This window comes from Ciona intestinalis, chromosome 9, assembly GCF_000224145.3.
Source record: "Ciona intestinalis chromosome 9, KH, whole genome shotgun sequence".
NCBI lineage: Eukaryota > Metazoa > Chordata > Ascidiacea > Phlebobranchia > Cionidae > Ciona > Ciona intestinalis.
This window is the reverse complement of record NC_020174.2, coordinates 5538968-5560642: the sequence shown is the minus strand read 5'-3', so window position 1 is coordinate 5560642 and position 21675 is coordinate 5538968. Positions and strand designations below refer to the sequence as shown.

At 37.1% G+C, this 21675-nt stretch overlaps 2 protein-coding genes and 1 long non-coding RNA gene across 3 annotated transcripts in view; all 3 read left to right on the top strand.

The window, feature by feature from the left end:
* Positions 1–187: 187 nt before the first annotated feature.
* Positions 188–15771, top strand: LOC100175341 (influenza virus NS1A-binding protein homolog). The gene is made up of 15 exons (XM_002129800.5): positions 188–1342; positions 1587–1720; positions 3555–3736; positions 3931–4065; positions 4233–4347; positions 5055–5204; positions 7505–7619; positions 8484–8639; positions 10195–10273; positions 10583–10752; positions 12553–12800; positions 12956–13088; positions 13426–13599; positions 13907–14046; positions 14746–15771. Exons 1-15 carry the CDS (start codon positions 901–903, stop codon positions 14884–14886), a joined length of 2514 nt encoding a protein of 837 aa, XP_002129836.1. The 5' UTR covers positions 188–900; the 3' UTR covers positions 14887–15771.
* A 742-nt stretch (positions 15772–16513) lies between these two features.
* LOC113474490 lies at positions 16514–18637 on the top strand. Its single transcript, XR_003396149.1, has 4 exons — positions 16514–17043; positions 17102–17159; positions 17212–17239; positions 17471–18637. It is a non-coding gene; the product is annotated as an uncharacterized LOC113474490 (long non-coding RNA).
* A 1012-nt stretch (positions 18638–19649) lies between these two features.
* LOC100178388 (fibrillin-2-like) overlaps positions 19650–21675 on the top strand; it is an 8542-nt gene continuing 6516 nt past the window's right edge. Inside the window, exons 1-5 of the mRNA XM_002124165.4 lie at positions 19650–19813; positions 19976–20174; positions 20529–20704; positions 21057–21179; positions 21340–21462. Of these exons, the coding sequence (XP_002124201.2) occupies positions 19759–19813; positions 19976–20174; positions 20529–20704; positions 21057–21179; positions 21340–21462 (676 nt within the window). The 5' untranslated portion in view covers positions 19650–19758. The remainder of the gene's footprint in view (positions 19814–19975; positions 20175–20528; positions 20705–21056; positions 21180–21339; positions 21463–21675) is intronic.

The following is a 21675-nucleotide window of genomic DNA, read 5'->3' as shown; positions in this document are numbered from 1 at the left end:
TTAAATTGTTCCGGTGTTATTGTTTATTCACTGATACGATAGTACGCGGTATTAAAATGTGGCAATCGCATACAAAACGCAAATGTTTTATATAGCTGGTAGCATGGAGCCAAAAAGCATGGCCATTTCTCTCAATTTGCTTTTTTCTCGACCATTTGCGGTTCGTTCGCGCGATCACGTAGGCATGTTTCACAGTTGCCGCGTGTTATAGCCAAACGTCGAGTCTTGTGTGAAGTAGTGGTACTTTAAAACGGGCAGACGAGTGTAGCATGTGTGAAAGTGAAGCGTCATTATGTATCGTTTGTGTTGGTTACTGTTACTTTAATTTATAGTATAAATTAAACTCAGCTGTATTTATCTGTTACTGTTGTGTTTTTATTTATCGTATGCAAATAAATATACATACATAGCAGTGGTTTTGGTTATTTACAGATTGATTTTTTACGTAACGCGCGAACAATATGTTTTGTTGTTTTTTTTTGTATTATCACAATAGTTGAAAAGATCTATTGGTGTACTTTCCACTTCCATAGCATTGTTGGTCGTATTATGTAAAGACTTCTTTTTGTAACCGTGCAGATTTTGATATATAGTTGCTGATCTTTCCAGACCCTAAGACTTAGGGCCTAAGTAGAGGGTAAACATCAAGGGTTGATATAGATTTACCCCTTCTTGTCAACATGCATCAGACATTGCCCGTTCGTACCCTGTTTTCATACCAAAAACTCTTTTCTCGTTCAAGATTAAGAAGCACCAGTAGTAACTTATAAAAGCAAGAGCCATTCCAGATCAGATATACAATTTTTTCCATATTTTCTACTCAATAAAGCTGATTCTATCTGTTTCAAAATCGAAGTATATTAAGTGTTTGGTTGGGTTTAGTTGATTCTTTTGATCAACATGGAGTACCCCATCCAGCAAGTTCCAGAATTACTGCATAATGGTGCAGGGGATGCACCATTGAAACAGGCAATGATAAAGCAAACAATAATCAAGGCTGAAAAAAACAACGAAAAATCAGTTGAAAACGGAGACTGTTCAGCTCATGACTGCAAAAATTTAAATGGAAATGTCATCGAAAAGACGGCAGACAAAAACGAAATAAAGAAACAAAGTTCTGAGGTTTTGGACCAAACATCAAGAATGTGTGAGAATGATTCTTCATCAGATGACAAAAGTTATGAAGGGAATGTCACTTTAACAATGGAACCAGAGCACAGTGAGGTTCCATTCAAAGCACGGTCTGAGAACGGAGATGCAGGATTGTCGAAAGACGACGACCTTCATAGACAGTCGGATGTTGATGCGGATGACAGCGACATTGAAGAGGACATGTCGAAAGGTAAATCCTTAAAGATTAATTAAAGCTTAGATACATATCCTATTTATAATGCTGAACACTTAAGCTGTTACTAATTTAAATGTTATGCCTAAGCTAGGTTAAGCTGCAGCTGCACTCGTTAAATATGCGCTAAACATTACATTAGCCACTAAAAATACTTTCCCAATAAATCATAATCTTAACATTACAATTTATTAATAACGGGCAAACATGCTTTAAGGTTAAATAGGTTGTGCCTTTTCAGAGTTTAAAACCGCATACAAGAAGTCCCATCAGCCAAGTGTGTTAGAGTGGACAGACACTCAACATCATGATAATACAATTCATAGACTCGATGTATTCAGGAAAAGCAAGCATTTCTGTGATCTTGTGTTACAGGTGCGCCTATAATGTTAACACACACAAACCCCTTTGCGGTAATGTACTGAAAGGTCATATCAATTAATGCATGGAACAATAATCTTATAAAAGCTTAGGGGATACAATGTGACCTTTAGTTTTATAGTCACAACTTAATATCATAAATAACCAATGTATTGACAGGATATTTTCACTTTAGCATTAATGTTAAGGTATTGTAATCAGTATCTTATGTCACAATAGGTTAATTGTGTGCGCTCTTACTGCTATCAGTTTGTGTAAATACGCATAGTCAGCGAAATTTTTAGAACCGTGGACCGTGGTTACCTTTACCACATTTCCTGGTTGCTTTCAAGAAAGACAACTAATTGCATAATTATATATGGTTGGTTTTTTTATTATTGTATGATACACCAATGTTTGGTAATGGCTTTTTAAAAGGCAATTAAAATTAAACAGCTATTCAAAATTAATTGCTAAAATAGACAAAGTGACCTTAAGTACAGCCAGGGGTCAATTTAGTTCACTTTACGTGGGAAATAGCTGTTGCTCAATTTTTTCTGCTTGTCATTAGTCTGGATTTTTCACACAAGGACATCCTTAATCGATTGCTCTTGATACTTTAAAGTATTCCTTGTGCTTCCTAGCTTTTGTTGTCTGTCATTGTCGAATGCCTGTTGACTTTAGTCTTCCCCTTAACAGTGTTTGTGTAACCCTTAACAAAGTATTTATAGAATTAATTTCTTCCACACAACTCTTTTAGCTCATTGTTAGCCAAAGGATTAAATCTACAAACTCATAACTGATTCTTTAAAATTGTCTGAACTTTTTTTTATGAATTGTCCGTTTTTTGGCTTGATTTAAAATGAACATTTAAAAAAAAGATTTTCAGTAGGCCCTATTTTGATTTTAAATAAAAAAAATTAATATATTATATATATATATGGTTAAATTGTTCCATTTTTGCCTCGGGGGAGGAAGTGATGTATTAGTGATGACTGGGTACAGTGTCAAAATTCCCCCGGCTTAAGTTAGTCTAGACGTCATATGTTTGTCCACGCGTATGCTCCATTTTGTGAGCAAACAAACAAACATAGACCTTGCTATTAAAGTCCACAACTGCGATAAGTTCAAGCACCTGGTTTACCTGAAGAGCTGAACAAACATTTGCAGGGGTTAAATTTGTCATGCGGTTGTACAAGTAGACAGTAAACCTGATGTTTTAGTAAATTATTAAACATTAACATTAATTGGAAATCAGCTTCACGTGTCATGTGATAACACTCGTTCTAAGAAATAAATCCCACCAAAATGTTTCCAATTCTCAGGACTGTTGTTTTTCATTTTTTTCTTTGACATATTTTGGTAAAATAAACACTTTCCTTTAGTTAATGGAAATGTCTGGATTCATTCATTTATTTATAATGCATTTCATATTTTTGAGTTGTTTTTGCTGAATCTTACTTTTTTTACTCTTGTTCAAACTTTGCTGGTTTAAGGGATTGTGTGTAACTAAGTAAGTCCATCTATCATGTCATGTGCTATGTGTTTTACATCATGGTGAACTTGTTTGATTCTTTTATTTTTTTTCATTTTCCCGAAACAAAATACTCAATTAAAATAGACTGGACAGCAATGATACTTAGTGGCTGCTAAAATGGAGTCTCATTTAAAGTGATGTCACTCATTCTTCTTATTTTATAAGTAACTCAAAGAATATTTTCCAAAAGAAACTTCAAAACTTGATTAAATCTTAAAATGTGCGGTCAGGAAAGTTTTAACTAAATAGTGATACGTGATGAGCTGTGAACAGTGTTGGGTTCGCAATTTTCTGCAACGTTTTAATTTCCAGGTTGGTGGAAAGGAAATATACTGTCATCGTGTGGTAGTAGGAGGTGCAGCTCGCTCAATCTTCGACGAGCTTTCCCGTGGTGAGCAGGAGGTTGGAAACTTGTCAAGAATTCCGCTGGATGGTAGAAATGGTCTTCTTGCTGACGCTGTTGAGATTTTAATTGATTACATTTACACTGCCAAGTATGTTGTTGTAGAGAATGCTATTAAGTGTATTGTTTCAATGACTTAGGTTGATAAAGTGCTATGAGTTTTATCAAATTTTTAAGGTATTCCCGAAAATTTATATTTTGAGCATCATAACTGTTTAAAAATAAAGTACATTTGGCAGTCGTGCATTTTTGCTGTTTTTTAATTAATCTAAATACCATTTCTAGGTTGGTTATACCATCAGAGCTTTTAACTGCTGTCTACAAGGCATGTCTTCAGCTTGGTGTAGAACGAGTCACGCCATTATGTAGAAGATATATTATAGCAGATCTTGAACCAGAACACTGTGTTCCTATGAGAAGGTATGCTCTATTTAATCTATACACAATTCTATATCAATATCGCAACTATTCGGCAAGCATTAGTTTATTAAAACTAACTTGTTTACTGTATCTGTAATTCTGTAGAATTGCTTTATTCTAATCTGTAAAACAAGTTTTAACAATTAACATGTTACCTTTATCTGCAGACTTGCATCCAGTGTTGATGATATGGAATTGAAACAATATATTGATAATTACATTGAGGAAAACTTTGAAGCAGTTGCCGCTTCCAATGAACTGTTGAACCTGCCAAGAATTAAGGTCTGTTGTGTAATTTATTGCCAGTAAATTAATAAATGAAATTTAATAATAAATGTATTCACCTTTTTTTATATTCCGACAAAAACTAAACTAAACTATGGGAAACTGGAGAATTTATTACGAATCACAATTTAAACTATTTGGTCATATCAAATAAGTAAACCTAATTGGCAAAATTTATTAAAGATTTTTATAATAAATTTTTAGGAAAATGAAGCTTTTTTCACCAGTTCTTGTATTTGTATCCGTCACGAAAAAGTGCAGATTTTGACTTATTTCTCTAAAATTTAAACAAAGTCCTTGGTTTTGAATAGCACAGCTGTTTTGAATAAGTGTTGTGTTCTGCCAATGTTTAGTTAAAGTAATATTTCAAACGTATCCTGGTGCTGAGTTAGAATCATTAGTCATCCCTATGTTAACAATTATGATTGTCTTACTAATCATCAGCATAGGAAGTTGCCATTCATTGAGATTTGGTTTTGCAAAGAATTAAAAATGCAACTTCCTTTTAGCATTAATAAACTACTATATAAATACAACTTTAAAAGCAAAAAAAAAGTTTTGTGGTAATATTTGTTTCTAAGCCATGTTAAGTATACTTTTTGCAATGGAATTATTTTGTTTCAATGTGAATGGTAAATAATAGCTTTTGGTACAAAAGACAAGAGAGCAGACGTGTATGCCACCCTAACTGTGTAATCTTCCAGATTGAAATTGTAATGAACCACGGAAATGGAGTTATAAGCATGTTGCTTACCAACCTTAGAGAAGGATCAATCGGTCACACTGCCCTTGCATGGGTGCGATACATAATCGAACAGAGGGGTGGGCGTTATTTTGAGGATCTTACAGAACAGGTTAGTATTTGAATACCACGTGAAACGTCCTTCGTTAATTCATTACACTAAATGAGGTTTCTGTATTGGGACATTAAACACAGATGCGTAAATCCCAGATTTTCCTATCAGTTTTAATATCATTATAACTTCTGACATTATTGAAGAATGAAGATGGCTTTAGTTTTAAACTAAAATGTGTGAGATTAATGTTGTATCATGCATATCATGCATATGATGATATTTTTTGTTATGTTTGTAAACTTTGTATTAAAACCATAAATATATTTTAATTCCCAGTTAGCCAGTTGTTTGGTAACTATTTTTTAAGTTTTACTAATTTTAACAAGTTCTGTGCTGTGTAATCAAGTTATAGTTAAAGTCAGGTATGGTCCTTGCCTATTTCTTATTGGTAACACTAGCAGACAACAGTATTGATTGCCACCATTGCTTATCCTAAGACAGCTAACTGTGTTAATTAAATTCTTTATAATTTGGTTAGAATTGATTGGTATTGATATTATATTGTTGTGAGGGGAGGCAGTGCTTTAATTATTGCCCACACAATGTGGCTGGTGTTTGCTAGTTAGTGGTTTAGAGTTCTATTTTTGTATTTTAAATGTCTGACACAGCGGGTGTTATTTTAATGGCTCATTAAACGGTTGTGTATGACATAATTAATCACACAGAGAGAGAATGGCCTTCTTTTACCTGGTACTGTGTGGGTATTTTCGGTGAAATACAAACAACTTAAACTAAAGTACATCAATGTAAAGCTGGTTTGCTGTCTGTGTTTTTATACATAGCAACAACAAAACAAGTGTAAAAACAAAATAGAAAAAAACACCGAACTGTATCAGTTCTCAATGTATTACATATTTATAATGTCTAAATGCATATAGCCTCAAGTGAATTTAGTTGGTCTATGTATGTAACTCAATCAATACATAAGACTTTGATGGAAGTTGGTTGCCAGACATGACTTACTGGAGCAACAGCCTGTATTGATTTTTTTGCGCCTGTCATTATCAATTAAATCTTTTCTGACGATTTTCTTATTTTCTATTATTAGCCAAGTAATTGGAAAGATCTCATCTTAAAAGGCTTGTGGAACGCTAATGTTAGAATTTATGAGGAAAAAACACTAATAAAGGATCGTGGGCCACAATTTCTCCTTTATTATTGACTCACAAAGTCATGTTTATTGGGCGTTTGCTACCTCCCCCACTATTAAATATATAACTCCCTTATTATTTGCATTGACACGCCATACTGAATTAAATAAGGTTGTCCCCAGACTACCCGTATTTACATAGCACGGACTCCTGGTTGCGCAAATACAAATCACCCCATTTATAATCAATGGTCACATGTTTAGCTTGGTGAAGGTCGTTCAATCGTCGTTATCACTTTCCTAACGAACGGTCTGCTTGAATTACGACCAGATTAAACAGCAATCAATAATCTTTCCGACAGAGATTTTCTTCTATAGCCTTGTTCTCAAATTACTTGAACTTTTTTTGCCAATTGTTTTTTTTTACAGCATATGTAGTAATGTGAGAAAAAATGGGATACCGTTAGCACATAAAATCCCATATTTTCTAATCGTGTTTTAACAATTACCGCCGTAGTTTTACATTCGTGAGGACTGAGTATACGGTTTCGTAATTTTAATAAAGTTCGCTTTGTTTACTGCCAAATGGAAATTTAAAAGGTATAAAAACTTAGAGACCATTTTACCCCAACCTATCTATACGTTGTTACGAAGTTGTTATTCATAGAGAAAGCTTAAATTGTTGTTGCCAACGCTTCATATTTTATTCAAAGGTCGTTTTTAATTTCCGATTTGAGTTTTGACATGAAATGTGAAATCTACCCTTTATGTTCATTTTCTCATCATATTAAATGTTCAATACGTCAAATCACATGATGTTTGTCACAAAAGATATCAATACCATGTCCTGTGCTGTATGACGCCAGTGACGCGCATATATCATCAAAGGCATAACATTTTAATTCCACAATACCACAAGTTGCTAGGTTTAAATAACCGCCATTTGACACCAGCAGCGCCAGTTTACACAAAGTGAAGCGTGTCTCCAAAACAACTAGTGTAATACACGTTCGTAAAGTTCTCCATCGATAAAATAATAACTGTAACACAGGGCAAGTTATCCCACCACCACTTGTGACTCAATTGCCTATGCAAATGACAAAGTACAGCCAAACAGTAAACACTGCAACACATTTGGCCACGTACCATACTGCGCATGCAATCAGTCTTCGACCTTTAATCCCTCATATGATAAAATGTCTCGCAGGTTCAACGGATTCCACTGGATGAAATCAATAACACCCCTTCATCTGCCAGCGGCTTCCACGGCAATAATTATAATCGAAAACTATCGCATGATGAACCAAGGGATTACGTTTACGGTAAGCTATGTTTTACATTGAATGACCTCTTCGAAACATTTTGCTCTATAGATTAAAACATCGTATTTTGGGGGATTGAGCTGTTTTTGACTGACGTTTTATTAACGGTGTTATTTTGCTTAAACCCGGAATAAAACCGTGGTTTATGTTATATATATGCTTGTATATATAGAGTACACGACTACAAGGGCTTACTATACTATAATACTATCACTATATTCTATATATAAATATATTTAGTAGGCTGTGCCATGCGTGTGTGACCTGCGATTTTGATTTTTATAAAATATGCATTTGATCGAGCCAAGCATAAACATTGCAATAAAAAGGAATATTCACTTCAAGCTTCATATTCAGATTTATAACCCGGTAGTTTTAGACTGAACTCTTCCACTTTATTTTGTCCGTTTAATCGCAACTTCATAGCCCTGTTTTTAGTGGATATATACAACATAATAACATATATAGTAAAGCTTTGGGTAAATTCACTAAATTGGTCCATGCTTACGTTCTGTTTCATCTCATTTTGTAGTAAACCAAGAGTATTTATCAAAATTAAAATAGCGTAATGAATTGTTAAAAAATGATCCGAAAAAATAAGAGATACCATGTCCTAACGTTATCTATCTTACCCCAAACCATCGTACTTTTTACCCGATTTCGTTTTTATAAAAAAAAAATGTTCAACCACTTTTTGTAAACCTTATTCTTTAATTAGTTTAATATAACAACCCGTATTTTATAATACACCTTTATCTATCTTTAAACATCTCTTTATGTACAGTTTTATGAGTGGTAATAATTGGTAAAAATACTTGTATTCAGTCGGTACTTCATAAAATACACCACAGTATTTGTTTCTAGGCAAAACCAATGGAGCCCAGCAGAAAATCCGACTCTCTCGTTCGTCATCCATCGATTCCATATCTTCCAGTGATTCCGATGACAGCAACTCACGTGCATTGTGTTGTATGGACGGCGAGTGGTCAGTTATTGCTACAACTCCAGCACAGGGTTCAGGTAGGCGTGCCACTTGTTAAGCCGATATTTCTACGTGTTTATACGTTTTAACTTTGAATACGGGATCGGTATTAGAGCTGGGTATTCGGACTATATATGTAAAACTGCAGTGCAAAGAAAATTAATAAAGTTTTGGATATTGCATTTTAGATTTAACCTTTACATGTATTTTCGTATATTAGTAAAAACTAAAGTCTTGTAATGTCAAATTTGAACCCAGTTGTGCTGATATCAACAAGAAGTAATTTCACCGGCTGTAAACAATACCCGGTGCGTAGTCATTCTTCAAGCGAAACAAAAACCAATTCACAACGTCGTACCAACCAAGTGGCGTTACATATCTTTACACCATTGTATTTTCGCTTTCCTTTGAAAATCCAACCTATACCCAAACAATACATCGCAAATATCTTTTCACAGATCCCTGCTTTCCGTAATTAATATTCCGTGTTAGTCGCGCACACTCCCGATTTTAACACGCCTGGAAATCGTGTGACCTCGCCCGGCACGTTACTGATACAAATCCGATAGAGATGTAAATCGTACTTAGTTGTAGGATTAATCATTTCTGTGCCTATGAACCTTGGACTGCAGTGCACCGTCCTGCGTGATCACGAATCTGTTTCGACTTGATACATGCACTATACAAATATACATACACAAATGTAACAAATCTTAGTTTTTCGTAAAAAATTTTTTTTTCACGTAGGGGATTATACAGCTATGTTTGGTGGGTAGACAACCAAACGATAGGTTAGAAACATGACTTTGCCAGACTTGAACACAGCCCATACAAACACGAACATGAGGTTACAAAACGGTTATCCAAGCATACCTTGTTTAATTAACAAGTGATTGATTCAATTTGATTGACTTCATGGTTAGCATTCAGTTGGCCCACCCTGTTATGTGTCCTCCCAAACACGCCCGCACACTACGTTATTATTCATAGAAGCATGTTTCCCACGAAACTCCCACACGTCACGTGGTTTCTTTCGTCACGATTTGCATCATTCGCAATTAGCCAATGGGAAACCAGGATTCTGCCAACGCCCCATGGTAAAATAACCACCCAATTTCCAGCATACACGTCACGCTACCCGCAAACAAAAATACGCAACAAAAATCGACCCGCCTCGTCTATACGTTAGTGTGGTTGCTGGACGATGTTATGCAGACTGGCATCGATAATTAACGTTTTAATTCGACAACACTTGTAGCTGGTAGTTATTTTATTCTAAAAGGATGGTATTAACACGTCATCATTTACATTTTACAGTTAAGCTGAAATTTAGTTACTTTAAACAAAAAACACAAGTAGGTATATACTATGCAATCTAAAAGGTATAGTATTTACTATTTATGATATTCCACTTTTCCTTTTTTTTGTATTGTCCCAGAGGTATATATCTTATCCCACAGTACTATACGTTAAAAGTACATTTTTATCATAAATTCCAACTCTTAAAATTCAATATAAAATTCCTTTTTTTTCTCCCAGATTCCTTTACCCCACGTGATCCTTATCTAACCCACAACATCTTGTTTTTCACAGACCACGTGATTTCTCTCTGTTCAGTGGGTGGGGTCCTGTGCACGCTCTCCATTCGTCTCCCGAACAACGGCCTTTTAAAGTAAGTGGAGCGTTACAGACTGCAATCAAACATTGAATTTGTTCGATTAGCAATGTCGTCTGTGTAACTTACATATGCGCTCGGTTCTACGTGAACATGTACTTAGCATTGCTCTTTTCTGCACTATGGTGAATTAAATTAATGAATGACTTTATTTTGTCTTCGGAGTATAGTTTACAAAATCCGAAAGACGCGATATTACGGTAAAACAACAGTCTTTATAACACGCTCTTAGATAAAAAAAGTTGCAAAATTTATTTGATAATTGGCTGTAATTTCAATTTTAATATTCTTCACGCATCTTCTCAGTGGAAACGAGACAAATGGATTCGCAACGAACGCAACATCGTCTGTAAGTTCAGCTTCTACCACCACCTCATGCTCGTCGTCGGTGGCTTCTGTGAGTCCTCTTGGTCAGCTGGCTGTGGCTCGTTGTGCTGCAGGTGTCGCACAACTGCAAGGAAAGCTAATAGTTGCCGGTGAGTGTTTATAGCAATAAAGGCGTAAGGACGGAGTGTTTGTGGTGCTATGTTACGTGTAACCCTAACTTTGGACACAAGGGTGACATCATATATTTTAGGATTCTAGTTTATTGCATTAAAATGCGCTTTATTGTGCGGTTGGGTGAAAACAAAACAAGCAGAGTCAAAGTATATCCCATTCACCATTCACCAAAGTAATCATTGAGGTTCCTAATGTTTAACAACTATAGGGCTAACTGCATTAACACCTCGGGTTTTACTAAAAACTTGAAAAACGATACGCTTGCATACAACAAGATTTAAAAATTGTAGATATTTTCCTGGGATGTTTTTGTTCATACGAACAAATACGCACGCTTTGCGATAAAATATCGTCGACGTGTTTAGTTTCGGTTTCTAATTCTATTTTATTCGTCTTTGAGTCACAACAGTTGAAGTGACGCAATATGCGATTGAACAGATCGCGACACCGATTCTGTTTCATATTTAAACAATCGCTCAAATTCTCAAGCTGTATCAGTTGTCGTATCACGCGTCGGAAATTCGGTAGTTTTCCGTTGACACAACATTTGGTTCGCTTTATTGGTTTATAATTAGAGCAGGCGGTTCTACAGCGGTCACTGGTCCATTATCGGATCATTCGCACTGATCTAATGCAGGATATCCGATGCTTCTTATCATGGATTGAATAGAATGCGCACAAGCCATAGCGAAGTCTACGTCAATGCATAAGTTGGCACACCCAAGCGTCTTCCTATAACTTCATTATCTCAAAAAATCAATTAAATGACGCACATGAAACCGACGTTTAACCTAACGGCAAGCAAATGTTTGCTAACTGCCTTGCGTGTTTAAATGTTTTATGTTTAAGGCGAATGAAAGTAAACAAAATATCAAAAAACGGTTACTTCAAAAGCAGCAATAACCGGTTGAAACCAGTTCATCGCATTCAGACCATTACTTTCCTTGCGCCTTAATCGCCCGCACAATCGTCATCAAATCCACCGCGACAGCTCAATCCCGGCCCCATCTTACACCACTTGAATTGAATTAAAACCCCTGAAGTGAAATTACTTCGTAGCCCCTTGGGATCGCACGCCGCATTGAAACAGGCGCCACATGCACGCTTTGACGTCTTGGCTTAGGAACGACTTATTAGGAAAGACACTGATTAAAAGAGTTCAGGAGTACTAAGGGGAGCTATATGCCTATGCATATAACAGCGTCGTGGCGAAACATATATATTCTGTATCTACAATAAATGAATTAACATCACCCTACTTTATTCTTGCGCTTCGAAAAAGTGTCGCAGTTCGTATACATTGTAAAACTATTTAATTAGGTTTTAACTGCGAAACCAAGAACCGTAAAACTGCTCGGTTTAGTCGTTTATTACGACACATATCACGCTACTTTACAAGCACTTCCACGGTATTGTGCAAATGACACCGCCCACAAATACAAGTCGTACCAGTGCGTATTGCCCTGCCTGTTGTATACTCCCTGGCGACCAGGCGTTTATGCAGCCATGCTGTGGTAATGTACATTGTGCATGTGTCCGCCAGTTGGCTCTACTATTTTGGCAGACAGTGTTATACGCTTGAGTAGCCGGAAAATATTGATTTTTCTTCACGTCTGCGTGTCGTGGTTGTCAATTCCTTTCCCAGGGTAACCTAGTTTCGTGAAACTATATCTGTTTAAACAGCAAAGCTGGTCCTAAAACAAAGTGTTTTTAACCTACTTTCGCTAACGATTTTCCGGACTCGGTTCGGTTCTAATTCCCTTATCAATATACAGGTGGCTTTAACCAATCAGAATGCTTGGACACGGTTGAATGCTTCGATTCTTCAGCAAATCGGTGGAGTCCGATGTCTCGAATGAGCGAAAAGCGAGCTCGTTTTGCTGTCGCTGTTCTGCGCGGGCACTTGTACGCCGTTGGCGGATCTTCTGGATCACATGACCACGTCACGGTCGAGAAATTCGATCCCACAACGGAGCAGTGGTGTCACGTACAGTCGCTGAAATCGCGGTGTTCTGAGGCCTCGGTAAGCATGTGTGGCGTCATGTATGATACCTCATGTTCTACTATAACTATAGTAGTTAAAGGCACCAAACTTTTATCGGCCTTTACGCCGAACTACTGTGCAGTAAAAGCCCCTTAACGCGTGAAACACAAGTATGTGCAATGAAACATTACCAGGTTGCCGTGTTGAACAACCTACTGTACTGCGTGGGCGGAGTGCAAAAAAGCACAGGTGTTGTTGCAATCAAAACTTGCCAAGTGTACGATCCTTCCGCGGACGAATGGAGTTACAAAGCGCAGATGCACACTGGTAATCTTATACATCAGTACATCGATGCCTTTTGTTCGATGTTTATATTTTATTCTCCACCAAATTTATATTGAGCGGTTTCTGTTAACGAGTGTACCAGTTATATAGTAGGGTGGGGAAAGACGGGAGATCTTTAGCACATAATATTCAAATATCTTTTAAGCAATTAACAACGGTCTATGTTAGTCGTGAGGATACAGTTTTATAATTCTTTGAATGTTCTTTGTCTACTACCAAATGCAAGAGAAAATAGAGTGAAAACGTGTTCCATCTTCCCCCACCCTACTATATATGGACCAATTTATTCCATAACACAGTTGTTATATTCGTTCCGTAGGCCGAAGTTCACTTGGCGTGGCAGCTCTTGGTTCTCACCTGTTTGCGGTTGGTGGTAGCGACGGTTGGACTTGTCTCAATACAGCGGAGAAATACGACCCTGTGGCTGATCGTTGGACCTTCACCGCCGCGTTGAACGTTCAACGTCGTGGCCTCGGCATGGCAGAACATAACGGTTGGTGTATGTTTACACATGGTTTGGCAGCATGTATGAATGCAGCTTGTTGAACCCTCGTAGTCGGTAAACATGAGTGTTCTGTTTCGTACACCTCGTGCGCGCTTATGGGTAACTGAGTATAACTTTGTGGGTGATTGTTTTTTTGTTTTAAAGGTCATTTCTACTTTAGCAATTTAGATAACCCAGTAGGAGCTTCTGGGTTGCAGCAATTGTCTAGTATTATGTCCATGGACACATACGCCTATAATATGCAAACGTTATCGAAGTATATGCCCTTTGGTTATCAAACATATATTTTTTACAGGTGCTTTATATTCTGTTGGAGGTTTTGACGGTACATCATTCTTGTCATCGGTGGAGCGTTACAATCCTGAGGAAGCAGATGTTTGGGTGATACTTCCATCGCCGCTAGGTGTCCCTAGAAACAACGCTGGTCTGGCATCGGTGAGTTTGAGTTTTTGTTTTCTAAATAAAATGGAAATCCATGAAATATAAAATAAGATTTAATGATTGGAAGCACAGATGTTCGTGTTGTCATGATTGTTTGCAACTTAATTATCCTCGCATGGCGGGCCAACGAAAGCCGTTTTAGAATATAAGTGTTCTGGTTTATACACCGCGTGCCTGCTTACGAGTTAGCACCTGTGTAACTTTTTATTATCATTTTTTTTCCGAAGCCAGACGGCCATAAACCCATTTACGTATATTGTGGTTTCGTATCTAAGCTCAACAACATAAATTCGTTTCTATTTAAACTGTGGCCGACGTTCTTGCGTCATTTATTTTGTTATTACAGACAAGTATGACGCATTTTGCCGGTTATGAATGAAAGACGTATAAATACGGAATTTAATTTTAAGTTGCGTTTTTTTTATAAATATATATGGATTGTCTAAATTGTCAGCCATACATTACAAATAAATGAAAAAAAACGCTTAAAGTTTCATGAACTAGCATACGTGATCACTCTGGCACGAAGTGCATAAAAAATAACAGCTACGTTTTATCGTTGCCCGCCACGCGAGAATACATAAGTTACATTTATGTAGAAGCATATAGTAACTGTTAGTTCAAGTTTTACCTTTCTAAACTGCAAATCATATATAATCATATTGCCCTAATTAAGCTTCTTTTTTCCCACAGTTGCATGGTACATTGTACATCGTTGGTGGTTTCTCTGGTCGTCACTTCTTGTCAACGGTCGAGGCATTAGATGACGTTAACGGTGACTGGACAGCCCATGATATACAGTCACTTGCCACAACCGAATCTGAAAGCGATTAGAAGTTCAGATTGTCCGGTATTCCCCTTCCCAGACTGTCCAGTTGCATAAATTGTACAGCAGCACCGAAACAGTCCGGCAACACCCAATTCAAAACCAGGAACTTCTAGTTAAATTTTCACTTCCAAAAATTTCTTCACTGTGTTCTAAATTCTCCTAGCCCATGTTTTAAACTCTGCAATTCACTTCATCGTCACAGATCCTCTAGTTTGACTTGTTTGTTGAGCTTGTACGTCAGCCTTGTGCTGTATTAGGTTTAGGTTATTCCGTAAAACTTCGTTCGATGCTTCACTTTGCTTTGTTTGACAGAGCGCATCGCGTGCTCCAGACACACGGCGCTAATTTTCTGTATGATGTTCCTCACTGAACGCTATCGACCCTAATGCGACTGCAGAAACCTTTCGTTGCAAGGTGCCAAATCTGTTTTGAGCTTCGAAAATGACAACTCTTCCGTTCACTGTGACTTACAAACAGTTTCCGTGAGAACCGGTTACGAGTTCTTGGTAACTCTACCCTATTAGTTAGTTACCCGCTTCCCCATTCGTGCATAGCAGCCCCGATCTAATTTAACGCGAACTTATGCGCCGTATTTCTGTTTTACCTCTCCCTCGGTTCTAATTATTGTCTTTTGGTAACTGTTAGAGTATTTCTGTTTAAAAATGTTTCAGTGCGATAGATTTACAATTATTTTGTCTGTTATTACCCTTACCCTACTATCGGCAAATGGAAAAAATCGGTTGGTATCTCACAAGACTATGTAAATACGAAGAAGCAACTTTTTCAACCGATGCTTAAAACGGTTAGCCATATTATGACCATTTTTGATCAAAACATTATTTGTCGGTGTTTCATTTGTAAAGCAAAAATACAATTGGAGTATTCTGCAATTTCTGTCTGGTTGTGTTTGTGTAAAAGTTTTGCCTGCCTTAATTTTGAGTTATATGCTGCTGTATCTTCGAAACTATTTAGTAAAGCCATTAGTAACATAGCTAGAGAGTTAATTCTACACGACATTTTTTACCAAGTTTAAAACAGAACACACAATAAATTGGTCAACCTATATTTGCTGCAAGCGTACGACGTGTTTGAAAGACAAGATAGCAAGGCTTTAATGATTGAGCACGTATTGTAATTAGCTCTAATTTTATTAATATTTTCGCTGTAACGTAAACAAAGTCAAAAGGAACTGATTACCGATTTACTAAAGGGTTATGGTTAATATAATATGACTAGTCAGAAATAATGTATCGACAGTACTAGCGCTAATAGCACACACATGGAAACCGAAAAACGCGGAAAATTTAAACTCACAACGTCATTATTTTGATTAGCCGACGTCCCCCGCTTTTCGTTGATTCCCCGGGCATGTAAAACGTCGTCCTTGCAACACGTTGCAACTGTACAAGGCAGCAGTTTGGATAAGGCAGCGACAAAGCAACACTTTTGGATGAACTCAGTGCAGGATTCTATTTGTTTCTTCTACAAGAGTTGAAGTTAAGTACTATTGCTATTCTTTAGTATTAGTTAATTATTAGTTATTATGTTATTATTTAGTTATTTAATGTTACTTTATTATAAACTAGTATTTCAATGTACTTACACTTAAATCCAACTATTTATGAATATTTTACGTATGTGTAAACCTATATGTGCCTTGTGATTGGTATTTTTGTTTTATTTTTAATCTATTTTAATATTAAACAAACGCAGGAATTTCGCTACGGTTCTTAATTTTGTCACAATACAAGCCACTCGCGTCTTGACTACCGCTGCGTTGCGTCACAGTACATCTGTATGACATCGCGTCATAGGCGCTTCGCAATCGCTTGCGATTATTACGTCATAGTCCGGTTCACGCCAGAGAGCGCACGTTTGTGACGTCACAATGCGGTTTCTTTTATACGCTTGCTTTTCGCATCACTTTTTCATGGGGCCCCATGCGCGCTTGCGTCGTCGCAAGGCACATTACTTATCCTTACATATTAATTTTAATCTAAAATATATTCGTGCTGTTAGCTAAAGTGAAGCACATGAAGATCAAAGATTTGGTAAAGTATAAATCACAATATAGGCATTGTTACGTACACCAGTTCTTTTCTAGATGACATCATAGATGTGACGTCACGAAGTGGTGATGACGCAACAGAAGAACCCACTTCGTAAGTTATTTGGTTTCCTCATAATCTTTATCATTTGAAACCGTATGTTTTCATCTAGAACATGGTATGTGACGTCACAAAGGATCAGGAGGACAAAGGGCGAATCGGGAATAAAGGTAAATGTGACGTCATAATATAAATTCACTTTAAACTATTTTATTGTTACAGAAAGGCCAGCGTATATGCTGCAAGAAAAGTGAGTAATATTTAATATTTTTGTTACTGAACAAAAAAATATTTTGTTAAAGTTGTTTGAAAATGTAAATAATGTTAATTAGAAACAAATTGCACATCACCAAGCAAAGTGGGTTCTTTTAAACACATACTATTCCTTTTACCACATCGTGATTTTTTTCTAAACACTTTTTTATACAGTTCGGGTCTACAGTTATCTTACCCCAACCTAATTTACGTTTGTTTTTTGCAGACGAAGAGCAAAGACAAAGACGACGATAAGGATGCCGGTTTGAGGTTTTTCTTAGGCTTAGAAGTTGTGTGTTGTTGGGTGTGGTTGCTGGAGCACTCTTACAGTGTTGCCGGATTTGTGTTTGTCGTTCATTTTTGCTGGACCTAATGTTGCCAGCCGTTTTGTCAGTCACTACTTTAGTGCATTTTGCATGTCAATGAAATATTTGCAATGAAACTATGGCGAACATCTTGCTGGATCGGATTTTGTTGTTGTACACGTCATTGTGTGTTTCTTCTGCAAAGGTCGATTCCTTTAGCGATTCTGCATTGTCCTAATCACTTGATAAGATCGGCATGTTGGTACACAAATACTTGAGTAATATCCACGCGCATTATAATATACACGCAGTTAAACTTTTATATTTTATGTACCTCATTTTTATTAATTAATTGACCCTGTTAACTTGTTGCTATGTTTTACAAAGCCTAATTGTGACGCTGGCCACGTTACAATTACGCTATACGTCGATGGGTCTTTAAGACCCGCAGCGTTCGGTGTGGTTATGTCACGGTTCTAGACTGAGTTACGTTACCGTTGGGTTGTTGCGTGGACGTCGCCGCCAGTGATGCTACGCTAGTTTTAGGTCACTGCCAGTACAGTGATGCTACGCTCGGTTATTTAGATCACTATTAGTGCGGTTCGTTACAACCTGACGCAGTTTCATGACGGTCGAAGGCGTGCTTAACATCCAAACGATATTATATTGCGTGAAGATACGACGAGAGTATCGCGGTACCAACATGGCGACTTATCAGGTGATTGGGACATGCGGAGCCGTTATTGGCTTCGACTCCTTGTGGTCGAACATTTAATGATTTGTACACTGCAGCTGATTATCCTTCAGGATTTAAACCATATTTTCTTTGAAAATGTTTCAATGATTATGTCCGCGTTAATTAACTTTTTATAACCGTTTCATTTTTGGTGATGATTGAGCTGTTGCGTGTGTTGCATGCTTATTTGCACCTCGTATTATTTTTGTCTTTTTGTCGTTGTGTGTCGTGCACATGTGTTTGTGCATTCGTTGTATCATTTTTGTCTATTGGGGTTTCTTTAACCTGCGTGGACAGTAACATCCCGCAAGGGTTTCTCACCAGAGTAGAAACCCACTACCATTGGCTGGGGGCTTGTCGTGCCGTAGTGGCTTTCCACCAACGCCAGCCACATTAACTATGAAGGTATTTTAATTATATTTTAATTTTGCAGAAGGCGGTTAATTCCTGCAAACCATTAGCGAATGCTGTTTCAATTTGCACTGCTATAATAATGGTATATTCTTGTTAAATTCAAATGCATTAAATTAAAAACATGAACCGCAGTTGATTTGTGAATTTTGTTGCTCTGGGTCAATTTTTTATTAAATAAGTCCCCTTCACTACCACTGTCGGTCGACTAGGACAAATCAGAAATAAAAAAAAGCAACAACAAAGCGGTTTTCTAGAGGTCGCTATTTGTAATCAAAGTTTCACATTTGTTTATCATTAAGTGGATCAATTAGGTATCTTCAAATCAATCACTTGCATTTAACCCTTGGAACATGTTAAATGTATATTCAATAAAAGGGTAATTGTATTAGATGCTAGAAACCAATTAGTAATGCTCTAATGGCAGTGTATATTGCAATTACACACTCTAGCTTTATACCATGATATGATTCATGCGATCTGTAGGTTTATTCAATGTAGCCTATATATGTAGTTAGACATGAAAGAGACGTTAAACGTTACTATACATGAGAACAGACGAGTGAGAGTTTTCGTTAGAGATGGAAATGTTTGACGAAAATCAAAGATTTACCGGATTTGGAACGTTTTATTGTGAAGTGTGAAATCAGTATAACCGACGCGAGCCTCCTAATGTTGCTGAGGTGCTTGTTTGTATCGTCCATCGCCTTAGGTATTATACACAAGCAACGCCATCACTGGCTTACACCTTGCGGAAACCAACGATTAATGTTTTATTTCGTTGTATTTGGCAGATTAAAGTCGCGTACGATATTTAGACTATTTACAGAACAGTGAATAGATGTATTTATTAAATGTAAAATGGAATAGATTTAGCAAAACTGCGAGAGTCTCTCACAGCAAAGCGTTATAGATTAGGCAGATATACGTTTCCAGTTATACGATTTAGCAACATTATTTTACAGGGTTTAGGGTAGTTAGCCTGAAGCGGTGTTTATAATAGCGTATGTGAAGATCTATTGGACTATTAGTGGTAACTGTCAACCGACAAAGTAGCTGAATATGAATTGTGTTTGTTGGTTACGATTTATCGTCGTTTTAGCCCTTTGGACATCGAGTAAGTAAGAATAAATTTAAAATATTTGTATAGACTAGATTTGATGAATGCGCAGAGTAATAGGAGTCTTTTGTAGAAAATGAAATACATATTACCGATAGCAGCGTCAGACAGAATGGCGTAGAAAAATATTCTTGCACATTAACCTATTTTTTTTGACAGTTGCATTTTGCACACCGGATTGCGATCGACTGGATATACGAGGAGATATTGGTACAGTTGGAACTATCAGTTCACCAAACTTCCCGGCGTCGTATCCTATGAGGAAAGACTGCCGTTACGTTATAGATGGTAGAAGTTCTTTTAACCGAATCGTTCTCACGATCCGGATATTTTCGTTGGAGCCTTCTCCAGGTTGCGTGTAAGTTGATAGAACATATAGTACGGCAGGGGAAGATGGGACACTGTATAGTAGGGTAGGGGAAGATGGGACACTGTATAGTAGGGTAGGGGAAGATGGGACACTGTATAGTAGGGTAGGGGGAGACGGGACACATTTCATTCTGTTTTCTCGTCTCATTTGGTAGTAAAAAAGAACATTCAAAGAATTATAAAACCGTATCTTCACGAATTTCATACACCGTTGTTAATTGTTTTAAACAATATCAAAATATTTTGATAGTTTGTGAATCATTGTGATAAAAGTGTCCCACCTTCTTCCATCCTACTTTATTCACCAAGTAAATGCAAATTGCGAAACATGTAACTTTCCAAGGTATGACTATTTGTCGATCTACGATGGACCTGGCATGACCTCAAACCTGCTTGGGAAGTACTGCGGTACGAGCATACCACGAACTGTAATTGGAAACGGGAGGAAAATGTACATTCGATTTCACTCCGATAACTTTGTGAACGCCCCGGGATTTCAAATTACATATTCGTTTATTGGTAAGTGATCGTTCATGTGAATAACATGTTAGTTTTGCTCAACTATAATGATACATGTTCTTCCTATAATTTCTTTTTAACCACACAATAAATATTGACCTGTTATAAGTGTTGGCTAAATGAATTTGAATGTCACTGACTTTGACCAAATACAGTTCACATTTGTAAACTTATTTATAGTAAAAGAGAGTGAAAACATCGTAAATTTGTAGCAATTACCTTTCGATATATTGGGGACATCGGTCATGGGATTTAATATGTGACATATGTAGCTAAAATAGAAGGTTTGTACCTGGTTAACTTAGCATTGTCGAAATAATAGTAAAGCAATTGTATATACGCTTTATATTAGACATCGACGAATGCAGTATCGGTAGCCCGTGTCAAGACACGTGCACAAACACGCAAGGTTCATTTTTCTGCACTTGTTTAAGACCGGGTTTCACTCTCTCAGCGGACGAAAGGTCTTGCCAAGGTACAACTTATTAGATTAAAGTACCAGCTATGCCGCTCGCAAAGTTACGCTGCTTTTTAGCTAAACCTTGACATATGCTCCATATATCAAGTAATATATTGAGTCAGTAGGCCATACATTAGACCGTGGTTGCGCACATTGTAACACATGAGTTTTACAGATATAGATGAGTGCGCAGGACAAAACCAGTGTCAAGAGCTCTGCCGAAACACTCAAGGTTCTTATGTGTGCGGCTGCAGGAACCCTGGATACGGATTAAACCCAGATGGTGTTTCGTGCGGAGGTTTGTGCCATAAATAATATTCCTTTAATGCCAGATAGTTATATAGTAGGGTGGGGGAAGTTGGGACACCCTTTAGGGCTCAAGGTTCAAATGTCCTGATCCTATTTTAAACAATTAACATCGGTCTATTTAAGTCGTAAGGACATAGGTTTATAATTATTTGAATTTACTTGGTTTACTACCATATGTGACGAAAAAATGGAGTTTAAAGTG

Bases quoted from the DNA above. Each gene is read 5' to 3' on its own strand.
- LOC100175341 (XM_002129800.5), top strand. From the start codon at position 901: ATGGAGTACCCCATCCAGCAAGTTCCAGAATTACTGCATAATGGTGCA. The intron at 1,721-3,554 runs GTGCGCCTATAA...TTTAATTTCCAG, and splicing joins TCTGTGATCTTGTGTTACAG to GTTGGTGGAAAGGAAATATA. The intron at 14,047-14,745 runs GTGAGTTTGAGT...TTTTTCCCACAG, and splicing joins ACAACGCTGGTCTGGCATCG to TTGCATGGTACATTGTACAT.